General features: G+C 39.2%; 1 protein-coding gene across 1 annotated transcript in view; it reads left to right on the top strand.

Annotated features, from left to right (window-relative positions):
• Positions 1 to 22,732, top strand: part of XRRA1 (X-ray radiation resistance associated 1) — a 95,863-nt gene that overhangs the window by 27,306 nt on the left and 45,825 nt on the right. Inside the window, exons 8-9 of the mRNA XM_089915308.1 lie at positions 14,030 to 14,158; positions 14,900 to 15,117. Of these exons, the coding sequence (XP_089771434.1) occupies positions 14,030 to 14,158; positions 14,900 to 15,117 (347 nt within the window). The remainder of the gene's footprint in view (positions 1 to 14,029; positions 14,159 to 14,899; positions 15,118 to 22,732) is intronic.

Genomic DNA, 22,732 nt, shown 5'->3' with positions numbered 1-22,732 from the left:
TTCAGGAACCCTCTAAATAAGATTTGCATATTCCCATTCTGCACATTTGCTGAGCCATGCCTTCTGGCCAGAATGTACTGGTCTTTTCCTCGCTTAATAATAGCAATGAGCCTGTCATACAGAGTGAAGTAAGTCAGAAAGAGAAAAACAAATACTGTATGCTAACGCATATATATGGAATCTTAAAAAAAAAATGGTTCTGAGGGGGAAGGGTAAGCTGGGATGAAGAGAGAGAGTGGCATGGACATATATAACAAAATATAAAATACCAAATATAAAATAGATAGCTAGTGGGAAGCAGCCACATAGCACAGGGAGATCAGCTCAGTGCTTTGTGTCCACCTAGAGAGATGGGGTGGAGTGGGGGAGGGAGACGCAATAGTGAGGGGATATGGGGATGTATGTATATGCATAGCTGATTCACTTTGTTATACAGCAGAAACTAACACAACATTGTAAAGCAATTATACTTCAGTAAAGATGTAAAACAAAAACAAATAAGATATAAGGATGTAATGTACAGCACAGAGAAAATAGCCAATATTGTATAATAACTTTATGTGGAGTATAATTTATAAAAATATCAAATCACTATGTTGTACACCTGAAACTAATACAATATTGTAACTATACTTAACTAAAAAGTTAAATTAAAAAAAAATAATAACGATACGTGTGTAATGCTTACTATGTGTCAGACAACACTCTTCTGTCACACTAAACATATGCTAACTCATTTAATCCTCACAACCCTATGAGTTAAGTGCCCTATTATTATCCCCATTTTATAGATGAGGAAATTGAGGCACAGATAGGTTACATAACTCAACCAGAGTTACAAAGCTAATAAGTGGCAGAATCTGAACCAAGTCCGTCTGACTCCAGAGACACTGCTTACGACCATTACATTCTCTTCTTATGTAGATTCTGTACATATTCCGAGGGCTATCTCAGACCGTCCTCTTTTCCCTATGAGAAGCCTTCCCATATTAACCATTTGTAAGTGTACAGTTCAGTGACATTAAGTACATTCACATTGTGGTGCAACCATCACCATCATCCTGCTCCAAAACTCTGTTCATCTTGCAAAAATTCCATCAGCTTTGACTGATGGATATGACCCTTTTAAGAAGAACACCAGAGAAGCAAGAAGAACTGCAGTCCTGCAGCCTGTGGAACAAAAACCACATTCACAGAAAGATAGACAAGATGAAAAGGCAGAGGGCTATGTACCAGATGAAGGAACAAGATAAAAGCCCAGAAAAAAAACTAAATGAAGTGGAGATAGGCAACCTTCCAGAAAAAGAATTCAGAATAATGATAGTGAAGATGATCCAGGACCTCGGAAAAAGAATGGACGTGAAGATTGAGAAGATGCAAGAAATGTTTAACAAAGACCTAGAAGAATTAAAGAAAAGACACCTAGAAGAGTTAAAGAACAAACAAACAGAGATAAACAATACAATAACTGAAATGAAAACTACGCTAGAAGGAATCAATAGCAGAATAACTGAGGCAGAAGAACGGATAAGTGACCTGGAAGGCAGAATAGTGGAATTCACTGCTGCGGAACAGAATAAAGAAAAAAGAATGAAAAGAAATGAAGACAGCCTAAGAGACCTCTGGGACAACATTAAACGCAACAACATTCTCATTATAGGGGTCCCAGAAGGAGAAGAGAGAGAGAAAGGACCCGAGAAAATATTTGAAGAGATTATAGTCAAAAACTTCCCTAACATGGGAAAGTAAATAGCCACCCAATTCCAGGAAGCGCAGCAAGTTCCATACAGGATAAACCCAAGGAGAAACACGCCGAGACACATAGTAATCAAATTGGCAAAAATTAAATACAATGAAAAATTATTGAAAGCAGCAAGGGAAAAATGACAAATCACATACAAGGGAACTCCCATAAAGTTAACAGCTGATTTCTCAGCAGAAACTCTACAAGCTACAAGGGAGTGGCATGATATACTTAAAGTGATGAAAGGGAGGAACCTACAACTAAGATTACTCTACCCAGCAAGGATCTCATTCAGATTTGATGGAGAAATCAAAAGCTTTACAGACAAGCAAAAGCTAAGAGAATTCAGCACCGCCAAACCAGCTCTACAACAAATGCTAAGGGAACTTCTCTAAGTGGGAAACACAAGAGAAGAAAAGGACCTACAAAAACAAACCCAGAACAATTAAGAAAATGGTCACAGGAACATACATATCAATAATTACCTTAAACGTGAATGGATTAAATGCTCCAACCAAAAGACACAGGCTTGCTGAATGGATACAAAAACAAGACCCATATATATGCTGTCTAGAAAAGACCCACTTCAGACCTAGGGACACATACAAACTGAAAGTGAGGGGATGGAAAAAGATATTCCATGCAAATGGAAATCAAAAGAAAGCTGGAGTAGCAATACTCATATCAGATAAAATAGACTTTAAAATAAAAAGTGTTACAAGAGACAAGGAAGGACACTACATAATGATCAAGGGGTCAATCCAAGAAGAAGATATAACAATTATAAATATATATGCACCCAACATAGGAGCACCTCAATACATAAGGCAACTGCTAACAGCTATAAAAGAGGAAATCAACAGTAACACAATAATAGTGGGGGACTTTAACACCTCACTTACACCAATGTACGGATCCTCCAAAATGAAAATAAATAAGGCAACAGAAGCTTTAAATGACACAATAGACCAGATAGATTTAATTGATATTTATAGGACATTCCATCTGAAAACAGCAGATTACACTTTCTTCTCAAGTGCGCACTGAACATTCTCCAGGATAGATCACATCTTGGGTCACAAATCAAGCCTCAGTAAATTTAAGAAAATTGAAATCATATCAAGCATCTTTTCTGACCACAACGCTATGAGATTAGAAATGAATTACAGGGGGAAAAAAGGTAAAAAACACAAACATATGGAGGCTAAACAATACGTTACTGCATAACCAAGAGATCACTGAAGAAATCAAAGAGGAAATCATAAAATAGAGACAAATGACAATGAAAACATGACGATCCAAAACCTTTGGGATGCAGCAAAAGCAGTTCTAAGAGGGAAGTTTATAGCTATACAACCCTACCTCAAGAAACAAGAAAAATCTCAAATAAACAATCTAAGTTTACACCTAAAGGAACTAGAGAAAGAAGAACAAACAAAACCCAAAGTTAGCAGAAGGAAGGAAATCATAAAGATCAGAGCAGAAATAAATGAAATAGAAACAAAGAAAACAATAGCAAAGATCAATAAAACTAAAAGCTTGTTCTTTGAGAAGATAAACAAAATTGATTAACCATTAGCCAGACTCATCAAGAAAAAGAGGGAGAGGACTCAAAGCAATAAAATTAGAAATGAAAGAGGAGAAGTTACAACAGACATGGCAGAAATACAAAGCATCCTACGAGATTACTAGAAGCAACTCTATGCCAACAAAATGGACAACCTGGAAGAAATGGACAAATTCTTAGAAAGGTATAACCTTCTAAGACTGAACGAGGAAGAAATAGGAAATATGAACAGACCAATCACAAGTAATGAAATTGAAACTGTGATTAAAAATCTTCCAACAAACGAAAGTCCAGGACCAGATGGCTTCACAGGTGAATTCTATCAAACATTTAGAGAAGAGATAACACCCATCCTTCTCAAACTCTTCCAAGAAATTACAGAGGAAGGAACACTCCCAAACTCATTCTATGAGGCCACCATCACCCTGATACTAAAACCAGACAAAGAGACTACAAAAATAGAAAATTACAGACCAATATCCCTGATGAATATAGATGCAAAAATCCTCAAGAAAATACTAGCAAACAGAATCCAACAACACATTAAAAGGATCATACACTGTGATCAAGTGGGATTTATCCCAGGGATGCAAGGATTCTTCAATATACGAAAATCAATCAATGTGATACACCATATTAACAAATTGAAGAATAAAAACCATATGAGCATCTCAATAGATGCAGAAAAACCTTTTGACATAATTCAACACTCTCCAGAAAGTGGGCATAGAGGGATAAAAACTCTCCAGAAAGTGGGCATAGAGGGAACCTACCTCAACATAATAAAGGCCATATACGACAAACCCACAACAAACATCATTCTCAATGGTGAAAAACAAAGCATTTCGTCTAAGATCAGGAACAAGACAAGGATGTCCACTCTCACCACGTTATTCAACATAGTTTTGGAAGTCCTAGCCACGGCAATCAGAGAAGAAAAAGAAATAAAAGGAATACAAATTGGAAAAGAAGAAGTAAAACTGTCACTGTTTGCAGATGACATGATACTATACATAGAGAATCCTAAAGATGCCGCCAGAAAACTACTAGAGCTAATCAATGAATTTGGTAAAGTTGCAGGATACAAAATTAATGGACAGAGATCTCTTGCATTCCTATACACTAATGATGAACAATCTGAAAGAGATATTAAGGAAACACTCCCATTTACCATTGCAACAAAAAGAATAAAATACCTAGGAATAAATCTACCTAGGGAGACAAAAGACCTGTTTGCAAAAAACTATAAGACACTGATGAAAGAAATTAAAGATGATAAAAAAAAAAGAACACCAGATAATTCCCTGGATTCCAAACATATTCCTTTTTGCCCTCAAGGTGTAGTAGCCGTCATACCTATTGTTGATTGTCAATATCAATCACCTAGCCAATATCATAAACCCTTGTTTTCCTGCCTGTTGATTCAGTGGAATGAGCAGCCCAAGTGGCCAGTAGTGAACTTAATTTCCAGTTAAGTGGAACTGTTCTTGTGTCCCCTGTAAAAGTATTCCTCCCTAGGAAACTAAAACCTCTAACTCAAGAGCTCAAAGCTGCAGGAATTACAAACTGCAAGTGGATTGTTGTGTATAATTATAAGAGGAGCTGCTTTCATTTTCATTCATTCATTCCTAGGCCCTTATGCTCTGGTTGTGAGAAAAACAGCATCAGTCTTGGTTGCTAGTTTGTGTGACACTCCATCCTGTAAGTCCACACCCAAACCTCACAGTGGGTAGCTTGCTAGCTAGTGCAATAAATAAGTTGTCAAAAGACTATCTTGACATTCTATTAGGTCAGCTACTTCTGCGTGATGGAGTATATGGTAAAAAATTAAACTCCACGTATGTGAGCCCATTCTTGTACTTCTTTGCCATGAATTGTGTTCCATGGTTAGAAGCAATGTTATATGTGCTACCAGAATAATGAATAAGACATTCGAAAGTCCACAGATTGTGATGCTGGCAGAATATTGTGGTCAGGGATGGAAAATCCATGTCTCAAATACATATTTATTTCAGTAAGAAAAAAAAATCACTGCCCTTTTTATGAAGGCAGGTGTGCACTGTAGTCATCCTACTGGGTGACTGGCTAATCCTCCCAGAAATGGTGCCATGTTAGGGGCTCAGCATTGGCCTCTGTGGGTGCTCGGCAGGGGTGGTAGGCAGATGTGCTTTGTTGAGGGTGAGTGTGTAGCCTCCTTCCCTGCTGCCAAGGCCATTTTGCAAGCACCAGGTTATCCAACTGACACTCATGGAATGGGTCATCTTGTCCACCTGATCACTGAGAGTCTCCTCTGCAGTGGAAGTCTTTCGGCGCATTCACGTGGGATAGAAATAGTCCTTACACGTCCTTTTCATCCTGAGAGGTCTGTTCACATGATTTCCCCTCAGACCTCCCTGTCAGCAGTTTTACATTATTTTTTTCCAAACTTTGACTCTTCAGCTAAACCACTGCCCATGAATCAGCATAGACCTGTACTTCTGGCTATCTCGCCAACCAAGGAAAATGAACAATCAGATATGTTGCTCTAGGTTTTACATATTAGGAGGATTTCTCCTCCCCTGTCTTTCAGAGCCACCTTTGTATGGAGTTATAATCCTGCAACAGTCTGGTTTTGGTTAGTATTAGCATATCATGCAAAATCATTTGTAAACCTAGCTCCAGATTTTTCTCCTACACCCAGTGGTTATAGGACGTTTGTTATGGGTTGATGGAGAAGTAACAGTACAGCAGGAGTAGGTATCACAGGAATCTAAGCAATATTAGTTCATGCAACTTTTCCAGGTTTGCTTGAGCCTGATCTCCAATGTTGCTTTCATTTGATGAGGGAGTTCTGCACATTCAGTTCATGTTGAACAGCTCAGGAGGCATGGTCGCCTTGGTGTCCCATGGTCAGGTGTTCAGTCTCTACCAACATGCAGTAGTAAGCCAGAAACTGTTTTTCATAAGGAAAATAGTTGTCTGCAGAATAGAGCATAACTTTGCTCAAAAATGTTTCTGTAATTGGTGCCTTTAAAAGGCTCTATTCATAGAATGAGCAACCATTAATTTATCATCCAAACCAAGACATAGTTGAGGGGGAAAAGTACCACTATTAATTATTTTGGGATAACAGGTGAAAACTCAGACTGTCCTTGAAAACCAGGATGTATGGTAACCCTATCTATGCAGCCTTAAGACATTTACAGCACAGCTGGACCTACCGATTAATAACACCCAATACCCTTGGCCAAAGATATAATGCCCAAAAAGCAGCTTGCATGGCAGTTGGACTTGTTGCAGAGCCTTGCCTTGCTCTGGATCCCACACAAAACTGGCAGCCTCAGTAAATGGAGCAGAATAGCACAAATGTTTTATGCGTAGCTGCCCAAATCAGAAAAGGCCAACAAAGCTTTGTGCCTTTTTCTTAGTAGCAGGTGGTGGTGAAAGGTGTCTTTCACATTGGAGGTATATTCCAACATGCTCCAGATACCTGGACATCAAGGAAATTAATCAAGGTGTCAGTTCCTTGAATTTTTACAAGGTTTACCTCCATCCTTGGCACACTCCATACTGAGGCATCTGAGGTATTTGAATTTCCTGCCCATCAGCTCCAATCAACATGGTGTTCTGTGGAATACCAAAATAATCAAGATCCCTATGCAATAGATTATAATAGGGCTAAAGAGTTGGTGTAGCCCCCAGAGAAGAGAACAAAGGTATACTGCTGTCCCTGTCAGGCGAAAGCATATGGCTTCTGGTAGTTTTTGTTCATTGATAAAGAGAAAGAAACATCTGGCATGTCCTTAGCTGTATCACAGTGTTAGGGGCTGTGTTGATGTGCTACAGTTAGAAGAGTCTACATATGGAAAAGCAGCTGAAATTGGAATCACCACTTGATTGAGTTGATAGTAATCTACAGTAATTACTCAAGACCTGTCTTCTGTACAACGCAAATAAACAAGTTAAACAGGGATGTCATAGGACTCATTATCCTTATCCCTTTCCAGTGTTTAGTGTTTGCAGTAATCTCTGCAATTACCTCTGGGTTGTGGAATTATTTTTGGTTTACTGTTTTGGAAGCAAAATTCCTAGGGCTTCAATTTGGCCCCTCCTATTATAATAGCCCTTGCTTTTTTGGTCAGTAAAACAAGTGTGGTTATTCTGTCAGTTGCTTAGTATGTCTGTTTATACATTCAGGAACTGGGGATATAACCACACAGTAGGTTTGTGACTTCACTGGGTCCATTCACAGGCTAAATTTCCATTCTCCCATCAGATCTTCACAGTCCCCCACTTTGCATGGTGGGCCACCCATGCCTTTCATATCCCCAGACATTAACACCAATCTGTAGATATTTTCTAGTAACTAGTAATTCTTGAAAGCATTGTTCATTAGAACTTTCTGTAATGTTGGAAATGTTCTATATCTGCATTGTCCAGTATGGTAGCCACTAGTCATATTGAGCACTTGAAATGTGGTTAGTGTGACTGAGGAGCTGAATATTTCATTTTATTAAGTTTAATTAGTTTTAATTTAAATGTAAATAGTCAGGAACTGAATGAGAGACCATGACTCTCCCTTTGGGCAACTCAAATCACTTTTTTTTTCTCACCAGATCTAGAGTTTTTGGTTATATAGATCACCAATAATTCCAAATCGTCTTAATTCATTTACAGAAATTGGAGTTGGTTGAAGCTAGTCTTCAATCCCTGCAAGGAACACACTGTTTCTTTTTCACACTTCTTCCTAGGATTTAGTCCTCCACTGCTCTAACTTAAAACAGGGGCAGTTGATTAGGGCTCCCTTTCTGTGGCACACCCTGGACTCCAATTTTTGGCCTCCTGGGCTAACAAGGTTGTCAGAATCTCTGCTCAGCTTCTTAGCCTCTCACCCACTTCTGTAGTTAGCAGGGAGCCATAGGGGAAAAGTGGCCCCAAATGGTACATGAATCCCTTTGGGTTTCCTCCTTCTTCTAAATCTTGGTCCCCCAACTTTTCACAGCTTGTTAGTTCCCAGATGTCTTAAAGAAGATTATTTTTACTGTATATATTTTGTCTGGATTTTAGAATTTATACTTAGGGGAGAGTTGCCTCACGTTATTTAGTCTGCAGGACCCAGAGCTTTTCCATTTATTTTGGCCAGGTGCCTAGGTGCCTGGTATGGAACCATTTTAAAATAAACTAAACTAGCTGGATATTTTAGGAAACACTCTGACAATCCAAATTTGGGCTAGAGTTTTCAAGAGGACCAGCCTGCCCTCGCCCCTCCCCTTCTCTGTTCACTCCAAGGCAGTTTTCCCCTGGTTGTGGGATGAGGGGAATGGGTTTAGTTCTGGTTCACTCTCTCCTGAGGGTACCTCTCTTTAGGATCCCAGATTCATGTGGGGCGTCTCCAATTACATGCCTGCCTTTGTATAAGATCAGCAAATATCCTTAAGGCAAAAGTGGCTTCTTGTGCTCAGTTTCTGTCTCTGGAGTTTTAGATTTTGGCACACTACTTCCTTACTGTCTTTGCATCTCTTACATGGTTTTATTTATTTATTTTTAAAATTTTTATTGGAGTATAGTTGATTTACAATGTTGTGTTAGTTTCAGGTGTACTGCAAAGTGAATCAGTTATATGTATACACATACCCACTCTTTTGTAGATTCTATTCCCATATAGGCCATTACAGAGTATTGAGTAGAGTTCCCTGTGCTATACAGTAGGTCCTTATTAGTTATCTATTTTATATATAGTAGTGTGTATATGTCAAGCCCAATCTCCCAATTTATCCCTCCCCCCTCCTTTCCCCCTTGGTAACCATAAGTTTGTTTCGCCATCTGTGACTCTGTTTCTGTTTTGTAAATAAGTTTATTTGTACTCTTTTTTTAGATTCCACATATAAGTGATATCATATGATATTTGTCTTTCTCTGACGTACTTCACTCAGTATGGCAATCTCTAGGTCCATCCATGTTGCTGCAAATGGCATTATTTTGTTCTTTTCTATAGCTGAGTAATATTCCATTGTATATAAGTACCACGTCTTCTTTATCCATTTATCTGTCGATGGATATTTAGGTTTCTTCCATGTCCTGGCTGTTGTAAATAGTGCTGCAATGAACATTGGGGTGCATGTATCTTTCCAAAGTATGGTTTTTCTCTGGATATATGCCCAAGAGCAGGATTAGTGGATCATATGGTAGCTCTAAATGATGGGTCTTTTTTCTTTTTGTACTTTATTCATCATTCTAGTTGTTTTCAAGTGGAAAGTCTTATCACATAAAATAAGGCAAGTCTCCACCACTCTGCACTTCCTAGTTCTTTACATATAAGAAAAGGAGAATAAATGTACTCCTGCTTACATCAGAGTATCAACTGAAATAATTATGCTTTGAAAGCGATGAGACTCCAGACAACTACTATTGTCATTTCCTCCCTGCACATCTGTCCACACTCAGTATGCTCTATGGATTCCCCTTTTCTGCCAATCTCTTAAATCTTGGTGGTCCCCCATTGTCCACTCTCAACCCACCGTTTTTCTTAATCTTTACAGTCTTTCTTAGTGGTCTCATCCCTTCCCAAGTCTTAGTTATTTCTCTACTTCACTTCTGTCTTCTGAGCTATACGCCCATGTATCCTGCTTATCATACCAAACTCATCAGACACATGCCCATGCCAACATCTCCTCCTTCTGCGTCCCTGTCCTCAGTGGTGGGCACTGCTCTTCATCTGCTGTGCAGTTGTGCAGGCTAGAAACACGGTCAGCAGCCTGAATTCTTTCCTTCCTCACCTTGCACATCCATTCAGTCGCCAGATTCTGTGAATTGTACTTCCTAAATTTTTCTTAAACTTGCCCTTTTCTGTTACCCTCCTGTTTGTTCTCAGTCTCCAGTTTCTCACCTCCCAGTCCATCCTCACCATCAGCCAGAGTGATGTTTCTAAAATGCACATCTGATTCTATCACTGCCCTGCTTAAAGTCCTTCAGCAGCTTCCCAACATTCTAAACTCCATGAACATTGATTACAAGGCTTTTCACAACTTGACTCTGCCTACTTCTCCATCCTCTGTTCTCCTTTTTTCCATTTCACAACATACCTCATCTACTCTGAACTATTTATATCTCCATTTCCGGGTAGATCATGGTCTGTCTGGGTGAGTTAGGGGAATCATATTTGACCTACTCCATCTTTAGACTGCTCTTTTACTTGTTTTGACTGACAGCTGATACTTTGCCTCTCCCATTAGGCCTATTCCCTTTCCCCCTTGGACCTCAAGAATCGGCTCTCAGGCTTGACCAGCACGGAGCAGAGGGGCATTGTGACCTCCTTTTTTCTCATCACTATCTTCCTAATAATGCCACTTGAAAGAGCACTAGCTTTTAGCAGCCACATCGTAAGTCCTTTCTTACACAAGCAAGCTGTTAAGCCATGTCTCCCGCATCCTGTGTTTGCATGGTGGGTTTTCTGTATCTTATCACAGAAGCTGAACTGAATTTGAACAAACATTAGTGATTGCTAAATTTCGTCTTGTTTGGTATAGTCCTTGGTCTAGTCTGTTGAACAATAATTTTAGCCTAATCCAAAGTCTTACAATGTAAAGGAAAAGAAATCCTTTTCCATCATATAGATAGAGGGAGGAACTGACTAGGCCCAGAGATGCTTGACACCAACTAGAAATCACACAGCAAGCAAAGCAGCAGCACCACCAGAACCAGAGCCCAGGGCCTCTGATCCCCACTCCTATGCTTTTTCTAAAATGGGACACGAGTTCCCATTCCTGAATGGGAATCCAACCACTGGGGCATACTTCTACCTGCTAAAAAATTCCATTAAAGCTATCAGATTTTAGGGGCTTCCCTGGTGGCGCAGTGGTTGAGAGTCCGCCTGCCGATGCAGGGGACACGGGTTCGTGCCCCAGTCCGGGAAGATCCCACATGCCGCAGAGTGGCTGGGCCCGTGAGCCATGGCCGCTGAGCCTGTGCGTCCGGAGCCTGTGCTCCTCAACGGGAGAGGCCACAACAGTGAGAGGCCTGCGTACCGGGGAAAAAAAAAAAAAAAAAACTATCAGATTTTAAATCGTATCAATTCCTTTTGCCAAGAGAAGGTATAATAAAAATAGCACTACTCTGAACAGCTGGAAACCTCGGTTTCTCCATTACTGACAGATGCCTGCCACTTCAAAAAGCTCTTCTCCCAAAACTGCCACAGGAAAGGCTCACTGGGGGAGCCTGATGCTTTCCTGTGAAGCTTTGCATCTTGTCTTCCTCACCTACCTATTGATGGCCCCCCTATTTTAAGACATCTATTTTAGAGACAGAATGAAACTTCTCTATGTTATAATTAGAGTTGAACTTTAAAAAGGTTTGTTTCAGGGCTTAAGAGGAATTTTTTGAAGGCTTATTTCTTAGCTGTTTCATATTCCACTGGAGTAAAATAAAGATTGGCCAGTTATTTATAAATCAACAGAGCTTCTGGGCACCGTCCTGTAATTGCTTTCAGGTAGATTAAAATGTCAGTGTATGAAAGTTGGTCCTTTCAGGAAGAGGAAAAGTCATCCATGACCCGGAAAAGTACCATGAACTAAAGGCTTCTTTCCTTCTCTGTTGAGTTTCTCTGGTCTTTGGACTTGAAGCCTCTTTCCCCACACCTTGCCGGGGCTCTTTCGGAAACCATATCTGACCTTTGCCTTTTTTTTAGTCAGAACTATCATGGTTATAATCTACAGAAATCCATCAATATTAGAGTAACAAAAAAGGAGGAATTTACTCTAAGAACAATGGGGCATCTAACAGCCATGCCTTAGGGACATACTGAATGTAGGTCCTGAGCAGTGTGGAAGAGCCCAGAAGTTCTGTCTCTCAGCTTTCACATATGCTCATCTCTGTGACTTGCTCCATTTGTCTTTACAGGTGAGCACCTGTCTCTCTCTGGGCCCCGTGATGGGCCACACATGACTGGCCAGAGCTCCTAAAAATATTACAGCTCCAGCCACAAAGCAATGATTTTTCTCCGGTTCCTCTCCCTCTCTCGCAGTTCTTAAGAACATGGCAAACTCCCTCTCCATTCTTTTTTTTTTTTCGGCCACGCCATGCAGCTTATGGGATTTTAGTTTCCCAACCAGAGATCAAGCCTAGGCCCTCAGCAGTGAGAGCATGGAGTCTTAACCCTTACCCACTGGACTGCCAGGGAATTCCCTCCCGCTCCATTCTTCATGGTTTAGCTTAAACACTGCCTTCCCTGAGTCCTCCACACCGGGGTCGGTGACTCCCATCACGCTTCATGCCTGCCTCTGCTGTGGCATTTGTCTCACTGTGTGCTGTGCATCCACCTCCTCCACGAGACTCTAATAAGCACCTTGAGAGGGGGATGTGTTCCTTTTCTCTTTGTATTCCCAGTCCCTGGCTCCACAAATACGTGTTGAAGAAATTCATGAATGTGAATGAATGAATGAATGACTACACGGCTGGCTATATGCTGTCTTGAAATTCATCTTTGAGATATTCCTGCCTTTAGGTGTACTCTTACAGTCCTTTTGGACTTTTGAACTCATTGCCTACCTTTGTCAAGTTCTCTCCAGCCCAGCCAACAGCTACCGTTCCACTTCCCCACCCTTTAATCCACAGAGAGCTTGAAGATGTGATGTGAGAGGCGGGTGCTGCTGTGGAAAGGGCCTGGGGTTTGGAGTTGAGTTTGAGCTCTACCACTTTCTGGCTGTGAGATTTTGGGCAAGGGACTCTGAGTTTGAATTTCTTCATCTGAAAAGGAGATGGATAACACCAGTCCTTCTCAGTGCTATTCTAAGATGACATGTATAAAACAGCTAACAATTCCAGGAATGCAGTAGGCTCAGAAGAAAGGCTGCTTTCCTGTGCTCTTATTGTAGGCACATCTGTGATTTACATATGTGTATGTGTGTTTTGTGACTGGATATCCCTATGTGTTTTCTTGTATACAGAGGATGGAGTTGGAGGGAGGAATGAAAACACGATGTGAGTCATCTGCCTTTCACGTGCTTAAAAATAAATACCTAGGCCTCATCCACCTGGGGACACAAATGAGGTCACATCATTGATGGTAGTACCACCATCAATGATGCCACCACTTCCTGCCCCACCTGTGTGATTCAGGACCTCAGCCTGTTAAATCCCACTCTCAAGTGTTTCTGGGAATCCTCAGAGAGTTTGAATTTAAGAAAAGACTTCCCAATTCCATACTGATGTGTGCACTTTACCAAGTCACTTTAGAGGAGAGCCTCACTGTGGTTAGGGATGGTGCCCTTCATCCATCGTACCTTACCCCACTTAATCTCTGCCAAGGGCATTGTCTCCTGGTACTTCCATGGTTACCACTTCTTGGGGTGACACAGCATACTTGGGAGTCTGCCCTGACCCAAAATTGTGTAGTGTTGTTCCTACAGAATGCTTCCCCTAACTCTGTCACCCTGGTGTTTTCCATGATCATTACTAGTGCCCCTCCATCCTGCTGCAAACTGGTCTCACTGAGTCCATCAGTGAATATGTGCAACCTTTCTCCATACAAAAGATTGTATGTGTGAGTGGGGTTTGGGGAAGGGGGTCAGTTGAAGAGGGAATTACACCTTTTGGTCCCTCACTGCGGAGACCACTCTTGGGCAGTAGAGTTGTTCCCAAGCTGGTTAGGCCTCTTGATTGATTTCCTATCCTCCATTTCTTCCTGGGAGTGGTAGAGCTTGTCCCCTGCCCTTGTTCATTACCCAAGGTCTTTGCACCCACAGGGAGGCATATGTAACATCGCTGACCAGCAAGAGGTACATCCTGAGGTTCCCGGCGCTAGAGACACTGATGCTGGATGACAACAAACTCTCCAACCCCAATTGCTTTGCCAGCCTGGCCGGGCTCAGGAGGTAAAGCTAGAAGCCTCTCTCTGCAGGGCCCTCTATAACCCCCAGCCTTTCTCACACCTTGAGTGCTGCTCTGGAAGCCAAAATGCCTGGGTTTAAATCCCAGCTCCATCACTTATCTCTGCTGTGTGGCCATGAGTAAGTCATCTCCCCTCTGAGCTTTAGCTCAAGCCGAAAAGTGAGGCATCAGTAAAGATATTTCTGATCATGTGACTGGATTAGAAGCAGTAAAGAGAAAGGAGGGTAGGAGGAGATATGGGATCCTGACCCTAATAGAGGAGCCAAAAAAAAAAAGAGTCAGAATCAGAAAGGTAAGTTAAACTCTGAGCTCTACCTGTAGTTGGCCCTCTGTATCTGGGTTTTGCGTCCACAGATTCAACCAACGTAGAACCCACAGATATGGAGGGCTGACTATATTTGGTTAAAGTAATGAAATGCTGGCATTTAAATGCTTAAGTTTTAGATCCCTGGAAAATTTACTTTGGATTCAAATACCATTACTGAACACTACTTTACATATTGTCTCATTTAATCTTCGCAAGACCCTTGAAAGGTTAATAAATACTATCCCCATTTTAGAGATAGGGACATTGAGGCCCAGAGAGGGTAAGTCACTGGCTCAAGGTCACCCAAGAGGAGTAACTGTCGAAGCCTGATTCCATGTTCTTTCCCTAAAGTTGCTTGGTAAATGTCCCTGAGGTATCATTACTGCTGTGATTCTGTATTCACTTTCCTTAATTGAAGACTGAAGAAGTTAAGCCTGGACCAAAACAAGATTTTCCGGATCCCGTACCTACAGCAGGTTCAGCTCCAAGATGGGTCTGGAGACTGGGTTAGAGGCAGGGGGAGTCCCAGGAAAGAGCCCCAATCTATGCTGCAGCCCAAGTCGTGTATATTTGAGGCTTCGGATGACCAACTGGATTATACTGTACTGCCCGTGAAAAAGGATGTTGACCGGACAGGTTAGTGATACCACTTGTTGCAGATGCTAGCCCCATGGTGTGATAAGCTTCCAAGAGTTTATTCTGAGAGTCTGTGGCTCCCTGAGGAGCTGCTGCTTTTCAACTGCTGAGCCAGGGGAGATCGCAGTCCTACATGAACTATTTGTATAACTTCCTAACTGGTTCTGTCAGTCAAGATGCTTTTACAACCCAGTTACAAGTGGATTTTTTCCTTTTTATCTCAAATAACAAGAAACTGAGAAGTAAGGCTTTCCAGAGATGGTTAATTCTGGGGTGCATTGATATTCTCAAGGGGCTCAGGCTCTTTCCATCCTCCCCTCTCCATCCTTGGCCTGCTTGCTTGTCCTTCTTGCTTGTTCTTTTAGGCTGGTTCCCATTGAGGTCTCAAGGTTGCTACCACAGTCCCAAGAATCACATCCAGATGGCAACATTTGGAGGCAGAAAATGAAAGAAACGTTACCTTTATTATAAACCAAAATCCCTTTAATGCATGAGTGTATTTGTGGATTACATTTTCTGCTCCACTGATCTAATTAATTCTCTATTACTGTGCCAATACCACACTGTTTTTCCTTAACATTTATTTTAAATTGAGGAATAATTTACATAGAGTAAAATACAGAAATCTTGTGCAGAGCTTGAGTTTTTACATATATATACTCTTTTAACTATCACCCATATTACAATATAGAACGTTTTCAACATCCCATGTGGTAACCTCCCAATCAGTATCTCCTCTAAGAATAACCACTGTTCTGACTTCTGTCAACACAGATGAGTTTCGCCTGATTTGAAATTCATGTATCACTCAACGTTAAATCTGTGGGATTCATTCATGTTGTTGCCTATGTCAGTGGTTCACACTTTTTTTTTCTCTTATTTATTCCATTTATACCACAATTTATTTACTCTCTTTACTGTTGATAGACATTTTGGTTATTTCTATTTGGGAGCTATTATGGATAAAGCTGCTGTGAACATTTTTTTACACATCTTTTGGTGGACATAAGCACTTGCTTCTGTTGGGTATATACCCAGGAGTGGAATTGCTGAGCCTCAGAATGTAAAATTTGTTTAGCATTAGTGGATACTGCCAAATACTTTTCCAGTGGGGTTGTAGCAACTGTCAATCCCATATTAATGTAAGAGATTTCCAGTTATTCCATATCCTCACAAATACTTGGTACCATCAGTCTTTTTCATTTTACTGGTTTTGCTAGATAGGTAGTTGATATCTCATTGTGGTTTTGATTTGCATTTCTCAAGTGACTAATGATGTTGAGTACCTTTTTATGTTTATTGGTCACTTTGATATCCTCTTTTGGAAGTGCTTATTCGCCTCTTGCCTGTATTTAAATTGGAGTGTGTATCCTTTTTGTTGTTGTTGTTGATTTGAGTCCTTTATGTATCCTGGATACAAGTTCCTGGTAGATCCATATATCACAAAAATCTTTTCTCAGTCTGTGACTTGCTTTTTCATATTACTGGTGAATTTTGGTGAACAGAAGTTCTTAATTTTAATGAAATCCAATTCATCAATCTTTATAGTTAGTGCTTTCTATTTCCTGATCAAGACTTTTTTGCATGTCTCAAGTCATGAAGATATTTTTCTATATTTCCTTCTAGAAGCTTGATTATTTTAGTTTTTACATTTGGTCTATGATCTATCTAGAATTAATTTTTGTATATAGTGTGAGGTAGAGTCAAAGTTAACTCTTTTATATGGATATCTGATTGACCCAGCACCATTTGTTGAAAAGACTATATAATTTTCTCCACTGAGTTGTTGGGGAGGCATTGTGGTAAGGCGGTGACAGTGTATGTATCTAAACGACTGTAGCTTTGTAACAAGTTTTGACAACTGATGGTGAAATTCTACAGCTGTGATGTTATTCTTCAAAATTGCTACAGGTATTGTAAGACCTTTGCATACAAACAGTATGCAAATTCTATGCAAATTTTAGAATCAGCTTATCAACTTCCAAACAAAATCCTGCTAGGATTTTGATTGGAATTGCATTGAACCTACAGACCAATTTGGAGAGAATTGCCTCATTAAAATAATATATCCTACCATTTTTTAGATCTTTTAAAATTCTTCTCAACAATGCTTTGTAGGCTTCAATGGCAAGGTTATGCGTATCTTTCATTAGATTTATTCCTAGGTATTTGGTCTTCTTTATGCTATCATCAATGGTATTGCTTTTTTATATTTCATTTCCAATATTGAACATGTACCCAATAACCTTTCTAAATTCACTTATCACTTTTAGTCATTTGCAGGTTCTTTCGGATTACCTATGTTCACGATCATGACGTTTACAGATAATGACCATTTCATTTATTCTCTACCAATCTTATGCCTCTTATGCCTTTTTATTTTTTTATTTCACTGGCTAAGACTTCTAGTACGATGTTGAGAGAAGTGGTGATAGTGGACATCCTTGTGTTGTTCCCAGCCTCAGGGGGAAACTGTTCAGTATTTCAAAATTATGAGTTAGCTGTAGATATTTTTGTAAATGCCTTTTATCAGATTAAAGAAATTTCTTTGTTTTCCTAGTTTGCTGACAGTGTTTATTATGCATGGGTATTGAATTTTGTCAAATGCTTTTTCTGCATCTATTGAGACAATCATGTGATTTTTCTTTAATCTATTAATAGGGTTCCTTACACTGATTTTTTTTTAAGTTCAGTTAATATCTGTCACCATACCTAGTTACAAAAAAATTTTTTTCATGTAATGAGAACTTTCAAGATCCACTCTCCTAGCTACTTTCAAATACACAATACAGTATTGTTAACTATAGTCACCGCGCTATATTCATTACATTCCCATATATAACTGGGAGTTTGTACCTTTTCACCCCCTTCACCCATTTCGCCCACCCCCCCACCCCCTGCCTCAGGCAGCCACTAGTCTGTTCTTTATATCCATGAGCTCAATTTTTTTGTTTTGGTTTGGGTTGGTTTTTGTGTTTTTCTTTAGATTCCACATTTAAGAGAGATCATATGGTATTTATCTTTTTCTGTCTGGCTTATTTCACTTTACATAATGCCTTCAGGGCCTAACCATGTTGTTGCAAATGGCAAGGTATCATTCTTTTTTACAGCTGAATAATTTACATATGTGTGTATGTGTACATATATATAAAATCACATTTTCCTTATCCATTCGTCCATCGATGGACACTTAGGTTGTTTCTGTGTCTTGGCTATTGTAAATGATGCTGCAATGAACATAAGGGTGCATTTTATTTTCTTTGGGTAAGTACCCAGAAGTGGAACTTCTGGATCATATTGTAGTTCTGTTTTCAGTTTTTTTGATGAACCTCCATACTGTTTTCCATAATAGCTGCACCAATTTACATTCCCACCAACAGTGAACAACAGTTCCCTTTTCTCCACATCCTCGCCAACACTTGTTATTTCTTTTCTTTTTGATAACAGCCATTCTGACAGGTGTGAGGTAATATCTCATTGTGGTTTTGATTTGCTTCTCCTTGATGATTAGTGATGTTGAGCATATTTTCATGTACCTATAGGCCATTTGCATGTCTTCTTTGGAAAGATGTCTATTCATATCCTCTTGATTGTTTGTTTTTTTGCTATTGAGTTTTCTGAGTTTTTTTAAAATATATTTTTGGATAGTAACCCCTTGTCCAGATATAGAATTTAAAAATATGTTCTCCCATTCAGTAGGTTGTCTTTTCATTTTGTTGATGGTTCCCTTTGCTGTGCAAAAGCTTTTTAGTTTGATATAATCCCACCTGTTTATTTTATATCAATTTTTGAATGTTGAACCAGACTTGCATTCCCAGGATAAACCCCACTTGGTCATGATTTAACTTGCTGATTGATATTTTGTCAAGGATTTTAAAATCTATGTTCAGGAGATATGTGGGTATATTATTTTCTTTTGTTATAATGTTCTTGTCAGGATTTACAGTCAGAGTTATGTTTGCCTCATAAAATGCATTTGGAGAAATATTCACTGTTTTTCTGTTGCTTGGGAAAGTTTGTATAAGATTGAGATTATATCTTCCTTAAATTTTGGAAGAATTCACCATGAAGCCATCTGAGCCTGGGTTTTCCTTTGTGGGAAGAGGTTGGAATTATTAAAATTCAGAAGCTTGGAAGAGAAGCCCTTTAGAGCTTGGCTGCTGGTGTCTCTGAGCTCAGAGGGGCCTCATGGAGCTGAGACCCCAAATCTCTGCAAGGAGGCTGGTGCTGATATCCCTGAAGCTGGTTTATAAAGGTTGGAAAACTGCAAACTGGATTCAGCTGCTGCTGGGGAGAGACTTGCTGAAACTCTCATGAAGTGACATTACTCCAGCGACATTCATATCACAAGCAGTCGGGAAACCCATGGGAAGCAGACTGGTGGAAGCAAGCCTCTTCTTCCTCTTCCAGCTTTGCAGTCTTCCTCTAGCCCCAACCCCTATTGTCAGAGTCTAACAGGAAAGCAACTGGCAAAGCAGAAAAATGGTTTTCAGAACCCCAGCTCCAACACCCCAAAGCAGAATAGAGAAGGGTGGGTTTGGCAGTAAAAAATAATAGCTTAATAATTGGCACAATTATGTTATTCAGATTTTCCCCAAGATTATTTTTGTGTCTACTTGGTTCGTTAACTTTGGAAACAGGTATATTAAAGTCTCTTACCACTATTGTGGGTTTGTCAGTATCTCCTATGTTTCTGGCGCTTTTTATTATTAAATTGGTTCAGTTCCATTATGAGGATCATGACTATTACCTAGCACATTGTATCTTTTAATCACTGTAAAATACTCCACCTTATCTTAATACTTTTGGCCTCAGCCTGGGCCTCCATTTTGTTTGATATGAACACTTATTTTGTAATATCTTAAGAACAATATAACCCTCCTATTTTCCCCAATATGGGTCTTTTTTTAATAGAAGAATTTAACTCACATTGTGATTATTGATGTTTTGATTTATTTCTATCATCAGTAGTGTATATTTTCTTTTTTAAACGTTTAATATACTTTATTTTCCTTTTTTAAATTAAAATATAGTTGACTTACAATATTGTATTAGTTTCAGGTGTACATCAGAGTGATTCAGTTATACATATATATGTATATCTCTATATTCTTTTTTCCTGATTCTTTTCCATTTTAGTTTATTACAAGATAGTGAAAATAGTTCCCTGCGCTATACAGTAAATCCTTGTTGTTTATCTACTTTATATATAGTGGTATGCATCTGTTAATCCCATACTCCCAATTATGCCTCTCCCTTCTCCCCCTTTGGTAACCATGAGTTTGTTTTCTATATCTTTGAGTCTTTCTGTTTTGTAATTAAGTTCATTTATACTATTTTTTAGGTTCCACATATAAGTGATACCATATATTTGTCTTTCTCTGTCTGACTTACTTCACTTAGTATAATCTGTAGGTCCGTGTGTGTTGTTGCAAATGGCATTATTTCATTCTTTTTTTATGGCTGAGTAGTATTCTATTTGTGTGTATCACATCTTCTTTATCCATTCATCTGTTTATGGACACTTAGGTTGCTTCCATGTCATGGCTATTGTAAATAGTGCATCTATGAACGTTGAGGGTGCATGTTTCACTTTGAATTAGAGTTTTCATCTTTTCTGAATATATGCCCAAGAGCGGGATTGCTGTATCATATGGTAACTCCATTTTTAGTTTTTAAGGAACCTCCATACTGTTTTCCATAGTGGCTGCACCAATTTATATTCCTGCCAACAGTGTACAAGGGTTCCCTTTTCTCCACACCTGCTCCAGCATTTATTATTTGTAGACTTTTAGATGATGGCCCTTCTGATTGGTGTGAGGTGATACCTTATTGTAGTTTTGATTTGCATTTCTCTAATAATTAACAGTGTTGAACATCTTTTCATGTGCCTGTTGGCCACCTGTATGTCTTCAATGGAGAATGTCTATTTACGCCTTCTGCCCATTTTTTTGATTGGGTTGTTTATTTTTTGTTATTGAGTTGTATGAGCTGTTTGTATATTGTGGATATTAACCCATTGTCAGTTGCATCATTTGCAAGTATGTTCTCCCATTCTGTAGGTTGTCTTTTTGTTTTGTTTTATGGTTTCCTTTGCTGTGCAAAAGCTTGCAGTTTGATTAGGTCCCATTTGTTTATTTTTGCTTTTATTTCTATTGCCTTGGAAGACTGACCTAAGAAAACATTGCTATGATTTATGTCAGAGATTGTTTTGCCTATGTTCTCTTCTAGGAGCTTTATGGTGTCATGTCTTATATTTAAGTCTTTAAGTCATTTTAAGTTTATTTTTGTGTATTGTGTGAGGGAGTGTTCTAACTTCATTGCTTTACATGTGGCTGTCCAGCTTTCCCAACACCATTTGCCAAAGAGACTTTCTTTTCTCTATTGTATGTTCTTGCCTCCTTTGTCAAAGATTAATTGACCATAGGTGTGTGGGTTTATTTCTGGGCTCTCTATTCTGTTCCATTGATTTATATGTCTGTTTTTGTGCCATACCATGCTGTTTTGATTACTACAGCTTTGTAGTATTGTCTGAAGTCTGGGAGCCTTATTCCTCCAACTTTGTTCTTTTTTCCTCAGGATTGCTATGGCAACTTTGGGTCTTTTATGGTTCTATATAAATTTTAAGACTATTTGTTCTAGTTCTGTAAAATATGTCATGGGTAATTTGATAGGGATCGCATTAAACTGTAGATTGCTTTGGATAGTATGGCCATTTTAACAACATTCATTCTTCCCATCCAAGAGCGTGGTATATCTTTCCATTTCTTTAAATCATCTTCATTTCCTTTATCAATGTTTTATAGTTCTCAGCATATAAGTCTTTCACCTCCTTGGTCATGTTTATTCCTAAGTATTTTATTCTTTGTGATGTGATTTTAAAAGGGATCTTTTTTACTTTCTCTTTCTGATATCTCAGTGTAAAGAATTGCAACTGATTTCTGTATGTTAATCTTGTATCCTGCTACTTTGCTGAATTCATTTATCAGATCTAGTAGTTTTTGTGTGGAGTCTTTAGGGTTTTCTATGTATAGTATAATGTCATCTGCATATAATGACAAGTTTACCTCTTCCCTTCCAGTTTATTTATTTATTTTTAATATTTATTTATTTTTTTTTTATTTTGGCTGTGCTGGGTCTTAGTTGTGGCACGTGGGATCTTTTTTAATTTTTAGTTTCAGCATGCAGGCTTCTTAGTTGTGGCATGCCGACTCTTAGTTGCGGCATGCATGTGGGATCTAGTTCCCTGACCAGGGATCAAACCTGGGCCCCCTGCATTGGGAGCGTGGAGTCTTATCCACTGGACCACCGGGGAAGTCCCTCCCTTCCCACTTAGATACTTTTTCTTTCTTTTTCTTACCTGATTGCTGTGGCTAGGACTTCCAATACTGTGTTGAATAGAAGTGGTGAGAGTGGGCATCCTTGTCTTATTCGAGATTTTAGCTGGAAGGCTTCCAGCTTTTCACAGTTGAGTATTATGTTGGCTATAGGTTTGTCATAAATAGCTTTTATTAATTTGATATACGTTCTCTCTATACCCACTTTTGCTGAGAGTTTTTTTATCATGAATGGATGCTGAATTTTATGAAATGCTTTTTCTGCATCTATTGAAATG

Source organism: Delphinapterus leucas, chromosome 7 (assembly GCF_059928025.1).
Source record: "Delphinapterus leucas isolate spDelLeu-1000000601 "Yukka" chromosome 7, BTC_Dleu_Yukka2, whole genome shotgun sequence".
NCBI lineage: Eukaryota > Metazoa > Chordata > Mammalia > Artiodactyla > Monodontidae > Delphinapterus > Delphinapterus leucas.
Note: the sequence above shows the minus strand (reverse complement) of the source record. Positions and strands in the feature narration are given on the sequence as shown.